Below are 22206 nucleotides of genomic sequence, written 5' to 3' on the forward strand. Positions count from 1 at the left end.
AAATAACACAACATAAATGAAAAGTGACTAGTTTAAAAATGTGTGATAAACTCATCAGAGTCCATACAAAAAATGAATGGGGTGGATGCCCAATAAAGAAAATAAGTCCTAAATCAGAAAATGATGGTACAATAAAGGATGGTCTTCAAAAGAGGTCTGTAGACAATGATAAGGTGTATACAATATCCATAACTGGTCTCCCAGGACTCTCACCTTAATGGAATAGAATGTGGGCATATAATATGGATTCACATCTAGGTGTTGCTCTTTAGTGCCTTCTCTAATGGTTCCTTGACATTAGCATGGATTCCAATTCCCAAGGATCATCTGCGGGTCTAAGATCTCTCAAACGTGCAGAGGGGGAGAGAAAAAAGCAAAAAGAGGCGGATGCTTCCAATGGTGAAGCAAGTAAAACCAGGGGGGATGCTTTAATAATTAAAATGTGGACTCTTACATCAAAAATAAAATTTCAGGCATATAAGGCATAGGACGCGGCCTATGACAGCGCCGTCTTACTTGAATCTGGTGGCTTCCGGATACGATGGTGTCACGTGCTCCCATCGTATCCGGAAGCCACCAGATTCAAGTAAGATGGTGCTGCCTTATATGCCTGAAATTTTATTTTTGATGTAAGAGTCCACATTTTAATTATTAAAGCATCCCCCTGGTTTTACTTGCTTCACCATTGGAAGCATCCGCCTCTTTTTGCTTTTTTCTCTCCCCCCTCTGCACGTTTGAGAGATCTTAGACCCGCAGATGATCCTTGGGAATTGGAATCCATGCTAATGTCAAGGAACCATTAGAGAAGGCACTAAAGAGCAACACCTAGATGTGAATCCATATTATATGCCCGCATTCTATTCCATTAAGGTGAGAGTCCTGGGAGACGAGTTCTGGATATTGTATACACCTTATCATTGTCTACAGACCTCTTTTGAAGACCATCCTTTATTGTACCATCATTTTCTGATTTAGGACTTATTTTCTTTATTGGGCATCCACCCCATTCATTTTTTGTATGGACTCTGATGAGTTTATCACACATTTTTAAACTAGTCACTTTTCATTTATGTTGTGTTATTTACATTCACGTTGATTTGCTATCAACTCATGTACTCTTAGTTTTTCTATTTGCTGTGTTTTTAGTGGTTAGCGCTTATCATTTTTATTATTTTATTACTCTTTTGTGTATAGTGAACACTTCAGATTGAGCTGCTTCCACGCCACTTGCTTTCACTTCACTTTTTCTTTATGTTCACTCACTCACAGTAGCGCAGCAGTCACATTCTAATATCCTGTGATAGGTGTTTCTCTGCAGCAGGAACTGGAGCACTCTTCAGGATAGAAGGAAAAATGAATGGGGCAAAACACCATCAAATTTTTGAGGAAAATCTGCTGCTCTCTGCCAGAAAGTTGTCCATAGGAAGAAGGTTTACCAATGACCCAAAGCACATGTCAAAATTGACCACAAAGTGGTTGAAGGAGAAAAGGGTGAATGTCCTTGCATGGCTTAGTCAGAGCCCAGACTTAAAGTGCTTAAAGCAATACCCCGCTTGGTGATTTTTACCTACAAGTAAGCTAGGGTTGTGGATACCCAGCATTTGCCCATGTACCGGTATGTGGGAAAATGCTCTGATGCTTAATCTGATACCCGGGCAGTCAGGGGTGATCGGTGCGGCACTGGGGGGGAGTTACAATCACAGATCTTCCTGTATACATTTCAATAAAGCAGCTGACAGCTGCTTCTTCTCCGTTTTCCCCCATGGCTATTGGTTGCTTTATTGAAGTCTATACAGGGAGATGATTGTAAGCCCCCCAGCGCCACACTAATTACCCCTGACTGTCCCCCATATCCTTCTCCGATCCCAAACTGTGTTTCTGATGCTTCAGTTTATGATTGGAGATGAGCCGCTGTCTCCTGTCCATTCATTTCAGTGCAGCTGAGGCTGCAGAGAAAGGGATTGGGGAATCTGTGTCCTCAGTGCCTTTCCCTGTCTCAAAAGGGAGATTTCAGAAGTCTGGTAATACCAACCCCCCCACGAATTGTAGGGAAAAAATACTGAAAAGGTTAAATTGTAAAAATAATAAAAAATGGAAAACACACCGGCCCAACCCCCAATAAAAAAAAAAGCACCTGAGCTTGCAATCCCGGAAGACGAACCAAGGGAACATGTCGGCTCCCTCAGGGGTCACCGGGTGCCGCTGCAGCACTTCATTCTAAGGTATGCATACCAGCACATTATGTTATTGTCATGCAGGTTTTTGTTTTACTAATCTGTGGAATGACTTGAAGACTGCCGTCCACAAACGGTCACCATCACATTTAACTGAACTTGAGCAGCTCTGTAAAGAAGAGCAAATATTGCAAAGTTAGTAGAGACATATCCCAAAAGACTAAAGGTTGTAATTAAAGCAAAAGGTGGCCCAAAAAAATAAGGACATGATGAAGGGGTGATCCTTTTTTCCAACTTTAGTGATTGTATTTTTGAATTTTTGTTTATTCTTTTCTGACATGTTGGTGTTTTATCTTTCACTTGGATGTTATAAAGTAAATAGTAAATACAGCTGGATAAAACAAACCGTGTCTGTCTTCACTTCAGCCTGCAAAGCAACAAAATGTGATAATTTAAAGGGGGGTGATTCTTTTCTATACCCACTGTAAGTACAAATGACCATCTTAATTAAACAATAATTAATCAAAGACAGACAAACCATGAAACCGGACCTGTATTTAGCAGGAAATGTACATAGAATTACAACATGTGTCAAAATGCCCACATGACGGCTAACTGATGTCATCTTTTGACCATTTTGGATCCGGAAAACATGATCCCTAATGCGGTTCCCTTTAAAAAAAAAATGTTGTCTAGATTTAATATTTGGCTTTTTATTATGGTAGTATAGCCAAATAAACCACATTTCGGGGCTTTAGGATGTCCGTTTGGGTTCAGTATTGTGAAAAGCTAAATTTTTATTAGAGTTCTCATTATTTATCTAAAATGCTGTTCATATACTTTATGATAATGGTCAGAAATGTAGCTGAAGCATGTCTTCTCTTTGGCAATTATGTTTTTGTAATGCATTGCATTTTCCGTTTTGTCTTCTTCTAAAATAAGGTGCCCAGAACAAATATATGACTGTGCAAACAAGAAGATCACATAGTTTTTCTCTGTTTTTCAGGACTGGAGATTAAGCTTTTTGTATCATGGAAACCGATCTTCTTGCTTCCATTGGCCAGGAGCTTTGCTAATGCTGATTGCAACATTGCTGCTTCTCTGCTGTTATGGTAGCCAACCAGATGGAAGGTGAGCTTGGCAGTTCTTCATATTTGCTTCTGCTTATGCTGTTTCATTCCACTGTTGGCTATAACTGTTGTTGCTATTTGAAATGTTCCCCAAATCATTCAACTATTATATAGCAATTGTGTTTTGTGAGTGCAGTTACTTAAAGCGATTGTAAAATCTTGTTTAAAAAAATAAAATAAAATAAAAATACTTCCTATGTGCAGTTGGTTTTGCACAGAGCAGCCTGGATCCTCCTCTTCTCGGGTCCCTTTTTGCTGCTCCTGGCCCCTCCCTCCTGTCAAGTGCCCCCACAGCAAACCGCATGCTATGGTGGCACTTGAGCCAAATCACAGCTCCCTTTGTCCATTCAGGCATGGAGCCCTGACCTGGCCCCACCCCTCTCTCCCCTAATTGGTTAACAGACTTTGACAGCTGCAGGAGCCAATGACGCCACTGCTGTTTCTCAGCCAATCAGGAGAATAGTCTGGGATGGCTAAGACACTCGTGGATATCACTAGAGAGAGATGGGGCTCAGAAAAGATATTCGGGGGTGCTGGGGCTGCTAAACACAGAATGTTTTTTATCTTAATGGATAGAATGTATTAAGATAAAAACACATTCCGCCTTTACAACTCCTTTAAAGTGGAACTAAAGCAAAACTTTTTTTCCTAATTTTGGATGAGTAACAGAGGGTTTTAATCCCTGTATTTTTTATTATTTTTTTGCCATCTGTGTGACCTTTTTGGGAAGATTCCCCTTCACTCACTATCCCATAGCCAAAACAGGAAGCGAGAGGAAATCCCTCCATTGTGAGGAGGTCCTTGGTTGTCACCAGGATCTCCAGAACTATTGTCCCTGTTGGAATATTTCCCCTCTGTTATTATTCTGGTGACAACCCAAAATTTGGAAGTTCACTCTTGCTGATAATGGTATCCAGGACACATAGTCCCTAATGGGGACACAGATGGCAATAAAAATAACATTTAAAGTGGCGGTAAAGCTAAAAACAGGGCTCTTTGCAAATCCATTGCACAGAAAAAGTAAGTATAACATGTTTATTATTTAAAAAAATTATAGCTTTACAATCACTTAAAGTGTTTTTCCTTTAGTTAAACTTTAATTACTTGCTGACCGCAATATGTAGATCAGCCATAACCCTGGTATTTGTTTTTTGCAGCTCGTTTTCTCATGAAAGCAGTCCGAGCGGCTCATGAGCCGCTGGAACGCTTTCCAGAGCTGCAGGAGGGGACGCCCCCTGTAACTCTCTCGCAGCTTGCTGGTGTTTCTCTGGCGTACAGTTTCTGTTCACCTGAGAAATTATCCATCGGTGAGACTGGCTGCTCCCATAAGCGATCAAAGAGTAGATACTATTAGATTGCCTCTATGGCCTTGGAGGAGCGGAGAGATGACATGAAGTTACTACCGTTCCAGGCTGGAAATGCATCCTTTTTTTTTTTTTTTTTTTTTTTTTTTTTAACGCAAAAGATCATTATTTTATTTATATATATATATATATATATATATATATATATATATATATATATATACAGGGCTCGACAAAATCTGGGCGCTCGGTCGCAATTGCGACAAGAAATTGTGACCTGGCACCCACCAGTAATTGAGGCCGCGGCTTTGCGGCCTTCACAGAAGGAAACTTAGGCCGCAAAGTCACAGCCTCAATTACGCAGGCCCGCCGCGATCAGGCAGCGGGGGAAGTGGGGGGCGCACGGAGACACAGGATCCTGCGTCTCCGTGCGCCCCCGCCGGTAATTGAGGCCGCGGCTTTGCGGCCTTCTGCAGGCCTTCTGTGATCTAACGCCATCTTGTGGTGGCCGTTTGGCATTGCAAGTAAAACAGTTCTAGCAGTTCTGATGTGTTTTTTCACTCTTTTCACTGCCATCTCCTTCCCTCTATTTAGAACCCCCAAACGTTATATATATTTTTTATTCTAACACCCTAGAGAATAAAATGGCGGTCATTGCAATACTTTCTGTCGCACCGTATTTGCGCAGCGGTCTTACAAGCGCACTTTTTTTGGGAAAAAAATACACTTTTTTTTAATAAAAAAATAAGACAACAGTAAAGTTATCCCAATTTTTTTTATATTGTGAAAGATCATGTTGCGCCAAGTAAATTGATACCCAACATGTCAGGCTTAAAAATTGCGTCCGCTCGTGGAATGGCGACAAACTTTTACCCTTTAAAATCTCCATAGGCAACGTTTAAAAAATTCTACAGGATGCATGTTTTGAGTTACAGAGGAGGTCTAGGGCTAGAATTATTGCTCTCACTCTAACGATCGCGGCCATACATTACATATGTGTGGTTTGAACACCGCTGTCATATGCGGGCGCTACTCACATATGTGTTCGCTTCTGCGCGCAAGCTCGGCGGGACGGGCGCGTTTTCTGGCTCCTAACTTTTTTAGCTGGCTCCTAGATTCCAAGCAAATTTGTCAAACCCTGTGTGTGTGTGTGTGTGTGTGTGTGTGTGTAATATATATATATATTTTTTTAAAGGTAAAGAAGAGAGAGTTGGGGTCCCATAAAGAGGACCTGTCATCCTTATTTATATTACAAGGGATGTTTACAGTCCTTGTAATTGGAATAAAAGTGATTTAAAAAAATTAAAGGGACAGTGTCAAAATAAAAATGAAAAAGTAAAATAAGAAAACATTTTTTTTTTTTAAGCGCACCATCTTTCTGTGCTCGTGCGCAGATGTGAGATGTCAACGTGAACCTTGGAGCGAGTGCAATAGTTCTAGCACTAGTACACTAGTAACTCTAAACAGATAACCTGCAAAGGTGTTTAAAGCTTTTTTAAATACCGTAGTTTGTCACCATTCCACAAGCGTGCACAATCTTAGTGTAAAATGTTAGGTATCTATTTACATGGTGTAACATCATCTTTCACATTTTACAAAAAATTGGGGTATATGTTGTGGTGTTCTGTTTTTTTTTTTTTTAAATTCATTAAAATAATTTTTTTCCAAAACCATTGCATTTGAAAAACCGCTGTGCATATACCGTGTGAGATATAAAATATTGCAATGATCGCCATTTTATTCCCTAGTGTCTCTGCTAAAAAAAATTAAAATAAAAATAATGTTTGGGGGGTTCTAAGTAATATTCTAGCAAAAAATACTGATTTAAACTAGTAAACAAAAGTGCCAAAAAAAACTGGGTTATGGCTGATCTACGTATTGCGGTCAGCAAGTAATTAAAGTTTAACTAAAGGAAAAACACTTTAACCAGTTGGTAACCGCCCTATAGCCAAAATACGGCTACAGAGCGGTTACTGTACTCTAGGAGGGCGTCAATGTACGTCCTCCCAGAGACTGCGTTGTGCGCGCCCGAGCGGGCGCGCACACGCGATCGCCGGTGCTCGCCGGGTCTACGGGACCCGCAGCAACAGCACTCGCGGTAAGGAGCCAATGGACGCGGCTCCTTACCACGTGATCGCGCCGTCCAATGACGGCGCGATCACATTTGTAAACAAACCCTGCGTCTGGGTCAGATGCAGGTCATCTCTCTCCTCTCCTCACACCGTTGCAGCGTGAGAGGAGAGAGATTTTTCAAATCAGTAGTAAGTGCCAGCAGTGCCCAGCAATCCCCAGCAGTCCCCAGCAGTGCCCAGCAGTGCCCAGCAGTGCCCCATCTTTACCCCAGCAGTGCCATCTGTCCCCTAGGAAGTGCCATCTGTCCCCCAGGAAGTGCCATCTGTGCCCCAGGCAGTGCCATCTGTGCCCCACTAGTGCCATCTGTGCCCCACTAGTGCCATCTGTGCCACCTGTGCCCCACAAGTGCCCCAACAGTGCCACCTGTCCTATACCAGTGAACACCAGTGCCACAAAAGTAAAAAGTAAAAGTAAAAACACTGCCACATCAGTGCCACAACACTGCCACCTGTGCCCATAAGTGCCACCTGTGCCCATAAGTGCCACCTGTGCCCATAAGTGCCCACAAGTGCCGCCTGTGCCCACGAGTGCCGCCTGTGCCCACGAGTGCCGCCTGTGCCCACGAGTGCCGCCTGTGCCACACCAGTGCCGCCTGTGCCACACCAGTGCCGCCTGTGCCACACCAGTGCCGCCTGTGCCACACCAGTGCCGCCTGTACCAAACCAGTGCCGCACCAGTGTCATCTGAGCCACACCAGTGTCATCTGAACCACATCAGTGCCGCCTGTGCCCATCAGTGCCACCTGTGCCCATCAGTGCCGCCTGTGCCCATCAGTGCCACCTGTGCCACACCAGTGCCGCCTGTACCAAACCAGTGCCGCCTGTACCAAACCAGTGCCGCCTGTACCAAACCAGTGCCGCACCAGTGTCATCTGAGCCACACCAGTGCCACACCAGTGTCATCTTTGCCACATCAGTGCCGCCTGTTCCCATCAGTGCCACCTGTGCCCATCAGTGCCGCCTGTGCCCATCAGTGCCACCTGTGCCACACCAGTGCCGCCTGTACCAAACCAGTGCCGCCTGTCCCAAACCAGTGCCGCACCAGTGTCATCTGAGCCACACCAGTGCCACACCAGTGTCATCTGAGCCACATCAGTGCCGCCTGTGCCCATCAGTGCCACCTGTGCCCATCAGTGCCACCTGTGCCCACCAGTGCTCATCTGCACCCCACCAGTGCTCATCTGCACCCCACCAGTGCTCATCTGCACCCCACCAGTGCTCATCTGCGCCCCACCAGTGCTCATCTGCACCCCACCAGTGCTCATCTGCGCCCCACCAGTGCCATCTGTGCCCCACCAGTGCCATCTGTGCCCCACCAGTGCCACACCAGTTCCACCTGCACCACTGCAGTGACGCCTGTGCCCACCAGTGCCGCCTGCTAATCAGTGACCCCAGAGCCACAGCAGTGCAACCAGAGCCACACCAGTGCCACATTTGCCCATCAGTTACACCTGCGCCACTGCAGTGCCACTAGTGCCCACCAGTGTTCTGCAGTCCAGCCTCACTAGCCACCAGTATGGCAAAAAATTTTTTTACCACCGAGCAGGCCTTCCAGAAACTATGGGCGTCTGATGACAGCTGTGAGGAGTCTCTGTCCGATTCCGATTTGGCCTATGAGCCCGTAACAGGAAGCGGGTCTGATACTGATTCAGAGGAGGAACCTGTGCCCGTTAAAAGAAGGCGTTCTGGCGTGGAGCAGCCTACTACTAGTGCAGTGCCGTCCACCTCGCAAGCAGTGCCGTCCACCTCGCGAGCAGTGCCGTCCACCTCGCAAGCAGTGCCGTCCACCCCGCAAGCAGTGCCGTCCACCCCGCAAGCAGTGCCGTCCACCCCGCAAGCAGTGCCGTCCACCCCGCAAGCAGTGCCGTCCACCCCGCAAGCAGTGCAACAAAGGTCAGGCACCAGTAGGGTGTCCTCTCTGCCCCAAAGGGATAGGGGCCATGCCAGCCTTCCCTATGGCCTTCAAAACCCCCTGTGGCTGCCTTCGAATTCTGGAGCATCAAGTATCCCCCCTTTCACCGCCCAACCAGGTGTACAGGTGAACACCGATAATTTTGACACGATTGATTTTTTTCATTTAGTTTTTACAGACGAATTATTGTCATCTATTGTGGCCCAGTGCAATCTCTACGCTCAGCAATTTATTCTAAGCAACCCCGATTCCAGCTATGCCCGCCCCTTTCATTGGAGAGACCTGACCGTAGAGGAGTTTAAAATATTCTTAGGCCTGACCTTCAATATGGGTCTCTCAAAAAAAAACAAAGGGTACGCCTATTGGTCTACCAAAGCCATCCACCACATGCCCGTCTTCTCATCCCGTATGCCCAGATCCCGATACTTCATGATTCTACGGTTCCTCCACTATAATGACAACACCCAGTGCCCTCCCCGAAATGACCCTGCTTTTGACAAATTATTTAAAATTCGGCCACTTCTAAATTTTTTTTCTGAAAAATTCCCCCAGTTATATACCCCTCAACAAAATATATCAGTAGATGAGTCCCTTGTAAAATTCCACGGCAGGCTGGGCTTTAAACAATTCATCCCAAGCAAAAGGGCCCGATATGGGGTGAAGATGTACAAACTGTGTGACCGAGACACGGGGTACATCTACTCCTTCATTGTTTACGAAGGGAAGGACTCCCAACTACATCCCCCCGAATGCCCCGAATACATCGGAACAAGTGGAAAAGCCGTCTGGGAGCTCATCTATCCACTACTTGGAAAAGGATACCACCTTTACGTGGACAATTTTTATACTAGCTTGCCCCTGTTTAGAAATCTTTACCGGAGAGACACCCCAGCATGTGGCACAGTGAGAATAAACAGAAAGGGCTTCCCCCAAAAATTGGTGAATCAGAAGCCGAGACGAGGAGAGACGACGTCTTTACGGAACCAGGAGCTATTGGCTGTCAAGTGGAGGGACAGACGAGATGTCCACATGCTCACCACCATCCACAATGACACCTACGTGGAAGTCCCCAAAAGAAGCGGCCCAGTGCAGAAACCATCTTGTGTCTACGACTACAATTTATTTATGGGTGGCGTAGACTTCAATGACCAGATGATTGAACCCTATCTTCCCTCCCGAAAATCCCGTCACTGGTATAAAAAAGTGTCCATTTACTTTTTCAGTTTGGCCTTCTATAACTCTTATGTTATCTACAAAAAAGCAACACAGAATCCCGTTCCATATCTACTCTACCAAGAAGACGTTATCACCGCCCTTTTGTTCCCTGAAATGCCACCAGACATTCTTCGCACTGATTGCGTGAGCAGACTTCACGAACGGCACTTTCCTGACAAAATCCCCCCCCGTCGAACAGGTGCAGCCCGTCAGAAGAAATGTCGGGTGTGCGCCAGAGGAGGAGTCAGAAGAGACACAACAGTTTATTGTCCCGATTGTCCCTCCCAACCAGGCCTCTGTTTAGGTGCATGTTTCCGCCGTTACCACACTATTGAAAATTTTTAGGTAAACAAAATTCAAATTCCCTGTCATTTTCCTCCACACCCCTTATGCCACTGCACTGTACCTACCTCTGCCTTCTCCGTTACCGACCCTGGACTGTTTTATACGACCACGATTTTGCCTAATGCTAAAAATACCTCTGCTTTCTCTGGAACTGACCCTGGCTTGTTATACGACCACTCTTTTGCCTAACCCTAAACTGTACCTACATCTGCCTGCTCTGGAATTGACCCTGGACTGTTTGACCACGTTTTTTGCCTGCCCCTTGGATTGATCTTTTACCCTGCTATGCTAGTGGGAACACAGGAGTCTCACACATGTGAGGGGCTCCAGAATTGTTTTTCTGGATGAAAAAACTAATTTTTTAGTTTTCTCATTCCCAGATTAGGGTCTGGTTGCCCGGAGGCTTCAAAGAGATTTGGGTGGGAGAAGCCTCTACCCCTGTCCCCATTCTTTCCTGGCCTTACTACCAGGACCAATATTTTGGCACTGCTGGCTATGTACCGACTATGAACAATATTGCTGCCTGGACAATTCCATTCATTGTCGCTGACCACGTCCCTGCCTGCTGCCTGGATCAGGGCTCTCTTCCTGTGGACAATTGCACTACTAAAACCACAGGTAATCTTCTTTTTTTTTTTACCCATTACTCAGCAGAATGTATTTTAGGGTGTAATTCTTGGTATGTACATGCTGTGTTAGAAATATGAAGGGCCTTCAAAAATGTGATAGATTGTAAGGAAATTGGATGTGTAATTTGTGTCCCTACAACACCTGATGGTGCTTCTTGGATGTTGGGTCTCTATGTGGCCAGGCTGTGTAAAAGTCTCACACATGTGGTATCGCCATACTCAGGAGGAGCAGCAGAATATATTTTGGGGTGTAATTTTTGCTATGTACATGCTATGTGTTGGAAATATCCTATAAATGGACAACTTTGTGTAAAAAAAATGCGTTTTCATTTTTTTTCCACATTTTCCAAAAACATCTGCAAAAAAATGAACTGTTCAAAAGACTCATTATGCCTCATAGATTATACGTTGGGGTGTTAGCTTTCCAAAATGGGGTCACTTTGTGGGCGTTTCCATTGTCCTGGTGCTCCAGGGCCTTCAAAAGTGTAATAGGTGGTTGAGAGATTAGATGTGTAATTTATGCTCCTAGAATGCTTGAAGTTGCTACTTCGGTGTTGGGCCTCTGTATGTGGCCACGCTGTGTAAAAGTCTCACACATGTGGTATCGCCATACTCAGGAGGAGCAGCAGAATACATTTTGGGGTGTAATTTTTGCTATGTACATGCTATGTGTTGGAAATATCCTATAAATGGACAACTTTGTGTAAAAAAAATGCGTTTTAATTTTTTTTCCACATTTTCCAAAAACATCTGCAAAAAAATAAACTGTTCAAAAGATTCATTATGCCTCATAGATTATACGTTGGGGTGTTAGCTTTCCAAAATGGGGTCACTTTGTGGGCGTTTCCATTGTCCTGGTGCTCCAGGGCCTTCAAAAGTGTAATAGGTGGTTGAGAGATTAGATGTGTAATTTATGCTCCTAGAATGCTTGAAGTTGCTACTTCGGTGTTGGGCCTCTGTATGTGGCCACGCTGTGTAAAAGTCTCACACATGTGGTATCGCCATACTCAGGAGGAGCAGCAGAATATATTTTGGGGTGTCATTTGTGGAATATACATGCCATGTGAGAGAAATAACCTGTTATAATGACAATATTGGTATGAAAAAAAAAAAAAAAAAAAATCTTAATTTTGCAAAGAATTGTGGGAAAAAATGGCAACTTCAAAAAACTAACTATGACTCTTACTAACTACCTTGGAATGTCTACTTTCCAAAAAGGGGTCATTTGGGGGGTATTTGTACTTTATTGGCTTGTTAGGGTCTCAAGAAATGAGAGAAGCTGTCAGTACTTCAGGTGTGATCAAATTGTTCAATTTTCAGAAATTGGTACCAAAGCTTGTAGACCCTATAACTTTCACCCAGACTAAATAATATCCAAATTTTTTTTTTTTTTTACCAAAAATATGTAGCAGTATGCATTTTAGGCCAAATGTATGAGGAAAATTACTTTTTTACAAAATGATATGATAGAAATGAAGAAAAATTCATTTTTTTACAAAATTTTCGTTCTTTTTTCATTAATAGCGGGAAAAAAAAAAACGCAGAGGTGATCAAATACCACCAAAAGAAAGCTCTATTTGTGGGAAAAAAAGGACAAAAATTTCATTTGGTTACAGTGTTGTATGACTGAGTTATTGTCATTCAAAACGTGAGAGCACCAAAAGCTGAAAATTGGTCTGGTTATTAAGGGTGTTTAAGTGCCCAGTTGTCAAGTGGTTAAGTGATTGTAAAGCTATAATTTTTTAGCTTTTTATTCTAACCTTTCTTGCATGGCTGCACTGCTGATCTCATGCAGACTCTTTGAAGCAAGTTCCTGTCTACATTCCTGGTTTCCAGGAATGGCTGCATGGCATTCCTTAGGGTAGATTTCCTCATGGTGACAACAACGGCCCATGCCTGTGCAATGCACATGTAGTCTCCACTAATAGTATGTTTAACAGGGTGACGATGCAGTAGAACAAATGGGAGATGGTGACAAAGCATTGTAACCCCATAGCAGGAGGTACCTGAATAAGAACCTTAATGGCAGGATCCCTGGGTATTTTGAAATTATATCCGCATGTTAGATCAGTGTATGTAAAAGAAAAAAAAAACTCTGATCGTACAGGACACAGATTTCCCCCTATATAACCCCTTCCACTGCTAACCTCAGTTTCATGCTTGGGGTCCTTAGGTGATTGACCTATTCTCTCTATGGAGATAAACATGCCTTCTTCTATGGTGGTTTCTCTCTCTACTCTCTCTTGATTTTTCTTTCCAAGTTGATAACTCACCACTTGGCTGCACAATAGCCATTGCAGCTCTGCATGCAGCTGCCAGATCAGAATGGAGCCTTGAGGTACCGTACTCTGGACCTCACTTGTTGGAGGATGTGGGGCTGCCTCGATTTTGCTTCTGACGCTATCCTTGGCACATAGTGCTGCCTCATCCTTCCTTTCCAGGCTAAGACTGCCATTCACTAATATACAGCAGGTCTTGACTTGATGTGCGGCCCCTGGGACATCTAGTCACTCTCTACCATTGCCTGGAGCATAGATAAGCACCCTTCCCAGCCAGCGCTCACAGCAGTGGGTACAGAACTTCATTCCCATTCAGCATGAGTGGCTCACACACATATCCTTGTCTGGCAGACACTCTGTGTTGCATCCTGCTTCTTGGTCACTGGCTTTAACTGCTTTGCTATTAAATGCACAGTCCTGGGAGACGGGAGCCTTTTTGAATATAGTAAATTTTTACTCTCATGAAGTCTAGGAAGCGGGCTTCTTGTAAAGTCTCCTATGGCTCCTGGAAGACCTACTTTGCTTGGTACAAGTCGATGAATTTTAACCCTAGAAGGTACTCCATGGGATGTATCCTGCCATTTTTTTAATCTGGTTTGGGCCAACGGGTGGCCTTGCGTACCATTAGGGGCACATCTTGGCCTTGACCATTCTGTTTCAGACACCTTTTGGCTTCTCACTCTCTAAAAGTCTTTGTTCAGTCAGTAGTTCACATCTCTTCCCCTGATTGTTCCCCTGTACCCCCTTGGGATGGATCTCAATCTGGTTCTTGATCTTCAGAAGCCACACTTTAATCTTATGTGCTGCAGCTTCCCCTCAGCACCCTGCTTTTCCTTACCTAAACCTTATATGATCCAGCGATGTGCATGAGCGCAGCGGCTTCCGCTGATGTCTCCCTCCTCATTAGACCAATTGATAGCAATCAAAGGCTGTGACACGGGAGCAAGGAATGGCACCAAATGCAGGGCAATCTTAGAAGAAAACCTGTTGGAGTCTGCAAAAGACTTGAAACTGGGACAGACGTTCACCTTCCAGCAGGACAACGACCCTAAACATACAGCCAGAGCTACAATAGAATGGTTTCGATCAAAACATATTCATGTGTTAGAATGGCCCAGTCAAAATCCAGACTTAAAGCGGTTGTAAACCCGCATGACATTTTTTTTTTTCCTGTAGTAAAGAGTCATAATGAGCTAATATGCACCGCATATTAGCTCATTATGAAATACTTACCTCGGAACGAGGTGTGTAGCACTTACCTGGTCCACGCCGAGCGAGATTTCATCTTGCCTCGGCGTGTCTTCCGGGTATCGCCGCTCCAGCACTGTGATTGGCTGGAGCGGCGATGATGTCACTCCCGTGCGTGCGATTTAAAACTCGGCAAGGTCCGGCGGCTGCCGGTCCTTTCGCCGTAGATCCCCCCTGCGCATGCGCCGCAGCGCATTGCGAGGGGAATATCTCCTAAACCATGCAGGTTTAGGAGATATTAACTACAGGTAAGCCTTGTTATAGGCTTACCTGTAGGTAAAAGTAAAAAAAGTGGGTTTACAACCACTTTAAATCCAATTGAGAATCTGTGGCAGGACTTGAAAATTGATGATCACAGATGCTCTCCATCCAATCAGACAGAGCTTGAGATATTTTGCAAAGAAGAATGGGAAAAAATGTCCCTCTCTAGATGTGCAAAGCTGGTAGAGACATCCCCAAAAAGACTTACTGCTGTAATTGCAGTGAAAGGTGGTTCTACAAAGTACTGATTTAAGGGGGCTGAATACAAATACACGCCACACTTTTCACATATTTGTAAAATATTGTGAAATCCATTTATCATTGTCCTTCCACTTCACAATTATGTGACACTTTGTGTTGCTCTATCACATTAAATCCCAATAAAATACATTCACGGTTTTGGTTGTAACATGACAAAATGTGGAAAATTTCAAGGGGTATGAATACTTTTTTTTTTTTATAGTAGAAGTGACTTGCTGTACAGTGGGTACGGAAAGTATTCGGACCCCCTTAAATTTTTCACTCTTTGTTATATTGCAGGACCGTTTGTCGGACAAGTGTAAGGCTGGGTTCACACTTGTCCGACAAACAGTCCTACATTGGGAGCCTCATGTAGCATGATGTGTGAAAATCAATGTTTCCCTATGAGAGCCGTCTTAACTGGTCCTACACAAGTCGGTCCGACTTTGAAAATGCTCCCTGTACTACTTTTGGTCCTACATTGATCCTACTTCAACCCATTGAATATCATTGAAGTCGGACCAAAGTAGTATCCTGTTCATGAAAGTAGGATGGATGTAGGACCAATGTAGGATAAATGTAGGACCAATGTAGCAGAGCAAAGAAGGATGAAAGTAGTGTAGTAGTGTGAACCCAGCCTGAGATGGTTCTACACCTTCACCATTTGAGTCCAGCTGTGTTTGTATATACTGATTGGACTTGATTAGGAAAGCCACACACCTGGCTATATGAAAATCTTGAGGTCAAAGGAACTGCCTGAAGAGCTCAGAGACAGAATTGTGGCAAGGCACAGATCTGACCAAGGTTACAAAAAAAATTCCAACCCAAAAACCCCCAAAAACACGTTTGAAAAATTGTTGCACAAATACTGTGTGAGATAAAAAGCTGCAACGACTGCCATTTTATTCCCTAGGGTCTCTGCTTATAAATATATATAAAATATACAGTGGAACCTTGGATTACGAGCATAATTCATTCCAGGAGAATGCTCGTAATCCAAAGTACTTGTATATCAAAACGAGTTTCCCCATTGAAGTCAATGGAAACAAAAATAATTAGTTCTGCATTGACTTCAATGGCATGCAATACCGCATACGGCCAGAGGTAGGGGGCGCCGAAGATCCTCGGAAACAGCCGGAAAGGCCAGAGGACAGCTCTGCTGATTGTTTGGCTCCACTCGGCTTCGAGATCATACCCCACCCTGTTCCAGTCTGCCCCTGACACCCCCACTACAGCCCCTGGGACCTCAACTACAGCTCTTGACACCCCCACTACAGCCCCTGACCCCCTAGAAGTGAAAAAGGGTATTGTTTCACTTTAAGTACATTTTCGTTTTACATACATGCTCTGGTCCCATTGTGTACTTAAAAGTGGGGTATGCCTGTATAATGTTTGGGGGTTCTGAGTGATTTTCTAGCAAATGATTTTTTTTTTCTATTTAATGTTTTATTTTATTGAAGGAAAAAAAAAGATGTACAACATAAAGCTCTCAGTACATTCCATGACAAAAAGTCAGAGACAAACTAATAATAATGATACAAGCAAAACTTCACTTTACATCTTGGATAAATCGGACCACATAGAGAGTGAGCAGCCGGGAGAGATCAAAAAGAAAAAAAAAAAATGTAACCCACGCAGTAAATAACTCAAGAGAGCAGACTATACTCCCATGTCAACATAGGAGATCACATACCCAACCATGTGTAGGATAAGCTATCGAAGGACGAGAAACCAAACCAAAGCACTCCAACAGGAGTCTAATCCGACACCCCGTAAAGGGAGCAAACTGTGTCGGATAAGAGCAGATCACAAGTTAATATTAATAACAGACTTCTGTGACCCTAGATAACCCAGGACCCCACCAATGGTGCTGGATAGAGCGCTAGACATCCCGTCCTTTCCCATGGAACGTGTGAGGAGAAAGACCTCCCACTCCCCACTATTCTCCCCCCCTCCCCCCTTCCCCTAGGGCGGTCCCATGAAAATAATAACTATTAACAGACTAGTAGAATAAATAATCTAAATTAACGAAGAAGAGATTGTACCGGAGATAGAAGAAAAGAAGGAGGAAAAGATAGGAAAAAAGAAAGGTAGAACAGTTGATTGCCAGTTGACCAGTTAAGTGCCCGAAGGAGGCGATGCATGACCCGTCGAAAGAGAGACGCCAACGTGTCTGGCCCAGGGCTCCCATGTGGCCTCAAATATGTCATTTGTATTAGAGATAGAGCTGACCATTTTTTCCTGGGTCATAATCCATGATATCTTCCTCTTGGCTGCCAAGAAAGAGACCCTTGGTTGCTTCCAGGCCGCCGCCAAATTGGTTTTTGCTCCTATGAGCATGAAAGCGATCAATTTTTGTATGGATTTGGAGACCCGAGGGATATCGGACCCTAGTAGAGCAATATGCGGAGATTTCAACACCGGTACCCCCGTAACTTTTCTGATAAGGCAAAAGATTCTGTTCCAATACCCCCTGATTCTGGGACACTCCCACCAGACATGAAGCATCGTACCTTGGGCTTGGCATTAGCGAAAGCATAACGGGGAAGACGTAGGGAACATTGCCGCCAACCTACTGGGAACCAGGTACCACCTCATCAAAACCTTCATGTTAGCTTCAACTAAAGATGTATTCCCCAAACCTTTAAAAGTTCTCATTCCTACCTTGTGCCACCTATCCAGGTCCCAGGTCATCCGCAGGTCTCTCTCCCATGCCTCCATATATGAAAATTTTGAGGACACCTCAGATAAAGCTGTATATATTGTAGATATACCCCCTTTGTGTTCCTTCATTTGTTTACACCATCTTTCGTAGCTAGTAAGAGTTGCATACCTGAAATTGTCAGTCCAAAAGGATGACACAAAGTTAAAAATTTGGGAGTACCGGAGTCTTTCCGATAGAGGCAAGTCCAGAGTCCTCACACAATGTTCCAGTGAAAGTGGGCCAGTGGCTGACAGAAAGTCGCCTATTCTATAGATCCCTTTGTCAAGCCACCATTGGAAAGCTGTAGTGTCCATCCCCATGGCAAACTGAGGGTTGAGGAAGATCCGTGTCAAAGGCTTAGCCTCCGAGACCAAATAAGGAAGGTGTCTCAGACCATCCCAGAGTCTGAAAGATTGCGACAATGTGGGGGACAGTATTGCGGGTCTAGATTTCTGGGGTGACCAGAAAAGGCTCTCTATCGAAAGATTAGGGATCGCCAAACTCTCTATATCTATCCACTCTGGCTTTTCACATTCCGCAAAAATGGAAGAAAATTGGGCTAGTCTAGCAGCTTGGTAATATTTAAACAGGTTCGGAAGTCCAAGACCTCCTTGTGTTCTGAGCCCGTATAGGACATTTTGTGCCAATCTATAACCTTTACCTTCCCAAACGAATTTCAGGATTTTGCCCTGAAGCGATCTAAGTTGGTCTTTTTTAACAGCTATCGGTAGAGATCTAAACAGGTAGAGTAACCTTGGTAGAAGAGTCATTTTGATTGCATTAACCCTACCCGTCCAAGAGAGTTTATGTCGAGCCCACGTCTGGAGATCCGATTCTAGTTTACGAAATATAGGGGGAAAATTAGCCTGGTAAAGATGTTCAATTTTGGCTGTGAGGTTTATGCCTAAGTAACGAATGGATGATTCGGCCCATTGGAATTCAAAATAGGATTTCAAATGATCGATCACTGAGGGGCTGGTGGAGATGTTTAAGGCTTGGGATTTATTCCAGTTAACCCGCAGACCCGAGATCTTCCCGAAAGACTCAAGTAAATTGCATAGAATTGGGAGAGAGGTGATCGGAGAGGAAATAAACAGAAGAAGATCGTCTGCAAAAAGGGCGCATTTATGGATTTGGGAGCCACAGGAAACCCCCTTAATATCCGGTTCAGACCTAATCGCAATAGCCAATGTCTCCATCGCTATTGCAAAAATCAAAGGGGATAAGGGACAACCCTGTCTAGTACCTCTGGCAATTCTAATAGGGCCCGAAAAAAATCCCTGTAATTTGACCCGTGCACTGGGTTCAGAGTAGAGGGATTTCAACAGACCTCGGAATTGTTCGCCAAAGCCCCAACGCCGCAAAATCTCGAAGAGATAATACCAAGATACGGAGTCAAACGCCTTCCGTAGGTCTAATGACAGGAGGAGTCCTTCCTGCCGCGGGCTCCCATCCCAACCAGACTGAAGCAAAGAGACGACATCGATTGTTCGCCTCACCTGGTCAGGGCCCTGCCTACCAGGGATGAAACCAACCTGGTCCCTATGGATATAAATTTTTATAAAAGAATTTAACCTGTTGGCTAGAATCTTGGTCAGTATTTTTAAATCGTTGTTGATTAGAGAGATAGGTCTATAATTTTCAACGAGCTCCGAATCCTTATCTGGTTTGGGGATGACTGATATAAACGCCTCATTTAAATTCGGGTGCATGGATCCGCCCTCCCTCCCCCGTTTTGAATTGAAAAATTTAGTGAGGCGAGGGGCCAGGGTTTCATAAAAAGTCTTGTAATATGTTACTGAGAAGCCATCCGGCTCAGGGGCCGAACCATCCTTAAGTCTCTTGATTACCTCTATAGTTTCTTCCGTGGAGATCGGAGCCTCCATCAAGTCTACATGACTCTCCTGTAGGTTCGGAATCACTAGCCGGTCCAAAAAGGAATTGACCTCGGAGTGTTTGGCCATCCCCGATCCCTGATATAGGGAGGCATAAAAGGTTTCAAATTCTTGCAATATGCGTTTAGGGTTAAGGGTCGTGGTCCCATCCCTGGTCTTAATTTTAGGTAGAGCAAACGTTCGGAATCTCGGCGAGAGTTTAGTGGCTAACATCGTGTTCATCTTGTTCCTATGTAAATAAAATCTAGCGTTAGACCAATTTAACGACCGTTCCGCCCTAACTGTCAATGCTAAATTTAAAGCTAGTCGAGCGGCATCAAGCTGCGGGGCCTGAACCGTCGTCTGGTCTTTCTTATGTTGTCTGCGCAGGGCTATGAAATCTTTCTCAAGCCTCATTACCTCCGCAGACTTTTCCTTTTTCCGTTTAGAGGCTATCTGGATGATCTTGCCACGGATGGTAGCTTTGTGGGCTGCCCATAATATCTCAGCCGAGATCCCTTCTACGTCATTCAACCTAAAATATTTCTTGATGGCCCCTTCAATCTCTAAGACCACATTTGGGTCGTGTAATAAGGTTTCGTTCAATTTCCAGTGGGATTTGTGGGATTCTGAGTTTTGAGTTTGTAACGAGCAAACCACCATAGAGTGGTCCGACAGGGCTGTGTCCGTAATATTAGCTTTAGTAATCAAGGGGATATGTCTGGCAGATATAAATATATGGTCAATCCTAGAGTATGATTGATGCGGGTGGGAATAGTGGGAGTAATCCTTTTTATTTGGGTTAAGTTCCCTCCAAATGTCTACAAGATTATGCTGATATATCAATTTTGCTATGTGCGAGCTGGCTCTAGTTGGGCGGGTCAATGCAGTAGCTAGAGGTTTGGATTTGTCCAGGCTTTGGTCAAATGCAATATTGGAGTCTCCTCCACACACTATCATTCCCTCTAATAAAGGTTCCAAGGTATCAAACGTAGTTTTAAAAAATTCGGTCTGTCCTCTGTTGGGAGCATAGTATGAAATAAATGACACTAGAAGGTCATCTAGTTCACCTTTGACCAGCAGGAACCTACCATTTGGATCCCTATGTATCAGCCGAGGGTTAAATTTGCAAGTTTTCGCGAAAAGGATTGCCACCCCTCTCGTTTTATCCTCGGCGTTAGCCAGAAAAAATTGTGGATACTGCGCGTGCAAAAAGGATGGCGTGTAAGTGGCCGGAAAATGGGTCTCTTGCAATAGGACAACTGACATCCTCTGGGAGTGGTAAGAATGAAACACCTTCCTTCTCTTAACGGGTGAGTTCAAACCCTGAACATTGTGTGAGGCAACTCTAACCACGTTCGGCAAGGCCGAGTTATGTGATGAAGTCATTGTGAGAGCAGAATGAGTGCAATTTGGAACTTACCCCATCGATAGGGAGGCATGGGAGACAACGATATGGACTAGGAACTGGACCAAGGCCTGGAGTACTGTAGGCGGGATGACATAAGCACAAACTGGCAATCAAACAGATTAGTGAGAGCAAGGACAAGAGAGCAAACAAAAAAAGAGATAATGCATTTCAAGGTATAAAATATATCCACACAACGAACGTGGAAGGGATAAAAATCCATTCCACCTTCGTCAGTCGAACCAATAACATAGCCCTTAACTCGGGCTACAGGACCAAACCTTGACAGCGATATAATCACCGTCCAGGGATGGTCTGAGGCGCAAGGCAACTGCCTCAGCCCCTATCAACCCTTAGAGTAATCAAGGAAGTGATAGCGTATCAAACAATACTCTAAATGTATACTATCGCATTTCATGTAAAAACTATACGGATCACGGTCAGTGCGAGGAACATGAAACTAGAAAACTAAACAGAATCAAGAATTTGAAGGGGGGTTACATGAGTCCCCAGCCACGGATAGGAGACCCAGAACCGTTATACCTAACAGGTATAAGATCCCCCATAAAAAACACCAACAGGGGGGAAGCAACGAAACAGTGAGCAAGACTGATATAATGACTAGTTCAAGTCTTTGTGGCATCTTTGGTGCGTCTGCTTTTGCTCGTGTGCCATGTGGGGGATAAGGGACTAGCCGGAGTGGGCCGTTTGGATGAACCTGGTGGTAAATTTGACGTGTCCATTGCTGAGTCCAGCGAGATCAGTTTCAAGGCTAGCAGAATTTTTTCTCCCTCAGATAGCGTGGTAAAGGCGTGAGTTTTGCCTTTGAAGGCAAATTTTAAGGCGAACGGAAATCCCCACCAGTATTTGATGTCCTTCTGGGACAAAATCAGCAATAGAGGTTTCAGCGATCTGCGTCTTTGTATGGTTGCGGCGGAGATGTCAGCAAAAATTTGAATGTCCTGACCCAGGAATGATATGCGGGGTTGCTGACGGGAGGCCCTCATGACCTCCTCTTTCACTGAGTAGTAATGGGGTTTTACTATGATATCCCTGGGAGATCCATCCTTCCTCAGGGGACCCAGGGACCTATGAGCCCTGTCCAGCTCCAGCTTGTGAGATGCAATAGAGGGAATCATGCTTTTGATGAGGTCCTGAATAGCTTTAGGGATATCTGTAACGGACTCAGGGAGACCCCTCACCCTGAAATTGTCCCTTCTGGAACGATTCTCGAGGTCGTCAATTCTATTAAGGGCCACGTCCAGTTGCTCCTGAAGTGATTGTATTTGGTCGGTGTTCTGGTTAGTTCTAGATATAGTGATGTCCAATTTATTTTCTATAATCTCCATCC

At 44.4% G+C, this 22206-nt stretch overlaps 1 protein-coding gene across 7 annotated transcripts in view; it reads left to right on the forward strand.

The window, feature by feature from the left end:
• The window catches only part of TMEM94 (transmembrane protein 94), a 154988-nt gene that overhangs the window by 14251 nt on the left and 118531 nt on the right, over nt 1-22206 (forward strand). For all 7 annotated transcript variants that reach the window (XM_040330252.1, XM_040330249.1, XM_040330251.1 and 4 more), the window contains exon 4: nt 3181-3305. In XM_040330252.1, coding sequence (XP_040186186.1) covers nt 3181-3305 — 125 coding nt within the window. The remainder of the gene's footprint in view (nt 1-3180; nt 3306-22206) is intronic.

This window comes from Rana temporaria, chromosome 12, assembly GCF_905171775.1.
Source record: "Rana temporaria chromosome 12, aRanTem1.1, whole genome shotgun sequence".
Classification (NCBI taxonomy): Eukaryota; Metazoa; Chordata; class Amphibia; order Anura; family Ranidae; genus Rana; species Rana temporaria.